Below are 2,500 nucleotides of genomic sequence, written 5' to 3' on the forward strand. Positions count from 1 at the left end.
AGCGAACTCCTTCTTGGTGGACTCCTTAATCAGCGCTGGCAGAGGAGCAGAGTCTGGGGGCTACTACCAGGGCTCAGGGGTCTACCTGCCACAGGCTTCCGATGTGTCTTATGGGCTGCAGAGCTGTGGACTTTTCCCCGTTTTGAGCAAAAGAAATGAAGGTGTCCCCCCCAGTAACACAGCCCCCACATCTCAAGGCTATGCTCCAGGGATGGAGGTCTGGCTAGAAGCCCCCAGGTCTTGCAGAGTGGAGCAGTCTGAAAGCCAAGCTGCCTCTTCTTGCTCCTTCACACAGAATATTAAGGAGGAGAACTCCTATTGCCTCTATGACTCGGACAAATGTACTAAGACTTCTGCTGCAACTGACTTATCCACTTTCCAAAGGGTTAACCCTGAGACTAGCCCTGTGCATAATAGCAGCTCTGTTCCAGTGCCAGGGTACTTCCGCCTGTCCCAGGCTTATGGCTCCTCCAAGGGCTATGGTGCTGGGCACATTGCTGCTCCCCACTTTGTACCACAGCCCCCGGCTCGCTTTGAGCCATCTCTGTCCTTGTCATCGTCCATGTCCGCAGAGAATGCCAGGAAGGACAGCGAGGAGTCCCCGCCTGCCAAGCTGCCCATTGCAGCCGCCCAGCACGGAGCAGATGAGGAGCCTCACACGTCTTCATCTGGGGCTGAGGATTCCTCTCCGGCTCCTTCTGACAGCAGCAAGCACTCCCCGGAGAAAGAAGCTGGAGGTGAGTGCTCACTCACACTTACTGACTAGGGCACATACAGAGGAAGCCTCTCTTTATTAGCAGCCTTTGAACTATTTAATAATTGGGCGTGAGTCTGTCATAAACATCATGTCCATTCTCAACTTTACACCACATGCTGCTCCTCTGTGCTTTGTCTTGGAGGAAGCAGGAAGCCCCTATAAAATAACACTTATTTATAGGGCTCATTACAGGCGCCAGAACAGCCCCCATGCAAAATATGACAGTAAATGGCCCAGGTTACATGTGGGGAGCTGCTCATGTACAGAGCACAGTCCTGCACCAAAGCCCATGGCCTGCTCTGTATACAGACAGGAGATCTATGGCTTCCCCAAGCAATACACTCCAAAAAAATAATCAAATCCATCATATATGTTTACCTAGATAAACCAGTAAATAGATACAGATATATAGGAGAAAAACAGAGAGAGTAGAGAAATGGGGAGATATAGATATAATGGTCAAATCAAAGCAAGTGGAATTGTGCAATAGGGCTGTAGTGCCCAGCCAGCACTATAAAGCATAGGCTTAACCAAATGCAGCTACCTATACTGAATGTATTATGTCCAGAAAAAAAGGTATAGAAATTGTGATAAAATATATATGAAAAAGTAAATACTACAAAAATAAGTAAGGGCGACATTATATGCAAATTAAATAAAATGATATTATAAGAACAATTATCTTATATCTTATCTTATAATATTGAATAACAATATTGCAAAAATATTACTGATGATAACAATGTTCTTTCTATATATTTATCTATCTATATACAGATATATCTATATATATTGTTTGTATATAGGTGTGGGTTGTGCCCCAGGTTAAAGCTTGCAGCGAACTAAATTTAATGTAGTTATTATGTGACATAAACTATATAGATTGTGAATGTAAAATATTAATTTTAATATATATATATATATATATATTCCTTATATAATATGATGTAATATCATAATACATATATATATATATATATATATATATATATATATATATATATCATATATATATATATATATATATATATATATATATATATATATATATACACACATTCTGAAAAGATGGATAGATGGATAGATAGACAGATAGATAGATAGATAGATAGATAGATAGATATGGGTAAAATAGAGAGGGAGATGAATATTTGTGTGCACAGATATTTATTTATTTTTTATGATATATTTTTATTTATTCATTTGCTTATTTCTTTATTCAGGAAACTCGAAAGGTGACAATGGTGCCAACTGGTTAACAGCTAAGAGCGGCAGGAAGAAGAGATGTCCTTACACCAAGCACCAGACCCTGGAGCTGGAGAAGGAGTTCCTCTTTAACATGTACCTGACTCGAGAGCGTCGCCTAGAGATCAGCCGCAGTGTTCACCTCTCAGACAGGCAGGTCAAGATCTGGTTCCAGAACCGCAGGATGAAGCTGAAGAAAATGAACCGGGAGAACCGCATTCGGGAGCTGACAGCCAACTTCAACTTCTCCTGATGGCTCCTCCATATACAGCCAGTACTCTTTTCCTTCCACAGTCACCTGAATGGATTGCCAGAGCTGTACATTATGACCAGTATGTCCATCCTCCACCCAGCTTTCTGGGTACAAGCCATACTTGCACACGTCTTAAGAGCTTTTTATTATTATTATAATAATTATTTTTTTTATTTTGTTGTTGTTTTTTTAGACTGAGATCCTTTTTTATGGCGGTTCTGCATTTAGTTGTACATTTCCAGTCT

At 40.9% G+C, this 2,500-nt stretch overlaps 1 protein-coding gene across 1 annotated transcript in view; it reads left to right on the plus strand.

Annotated features, from left to right (window-relative positions):
- HOXA10 (homeobox A10) overlaps positions 1 to 2,500 on the plus strand; it is a 3,051-nt gene that overhangs the window by 74 nt on the left and 477 nt on the right. Inside the window, exons 1-2 of the mRNA XM_075269824.1 lie at positions 1 to 737; positions 1,981 to 2,500. The exon at positions 1 to 737 is cut by the window's left edge and continues 74 nt beyond it; the exon at positions 1,981 to 2,500 is cut by the window's right edge and continues 477 nt beyond it. Coding sequence (XP_075125925.1) covers positions 1 to 737; positions 1,981 to 2,255 — 1,012 coding nt within the window. The 3' untranslated portion in view covers positions 2,256 to 2,500. The remainder of the gene's footprint in view (positions 738 to 1,980) is intronic.

This window comes from Leptodactylus fuscus, chromosome 4, assembly GCF_031893055.1.
Source record: "Leptodactylus fuscus isolate aLepFus1 chromosome 4, aLepFus1.hap2, whole genome shotgun sequence".
NCBI classification, from domain to species: domain Eukaryota; kingdom Metazoa; phylum Chordata; class Amphibia; order Anura; family Leptodactylidae; genus Leptodactylus; species Leptodactylus fuscus.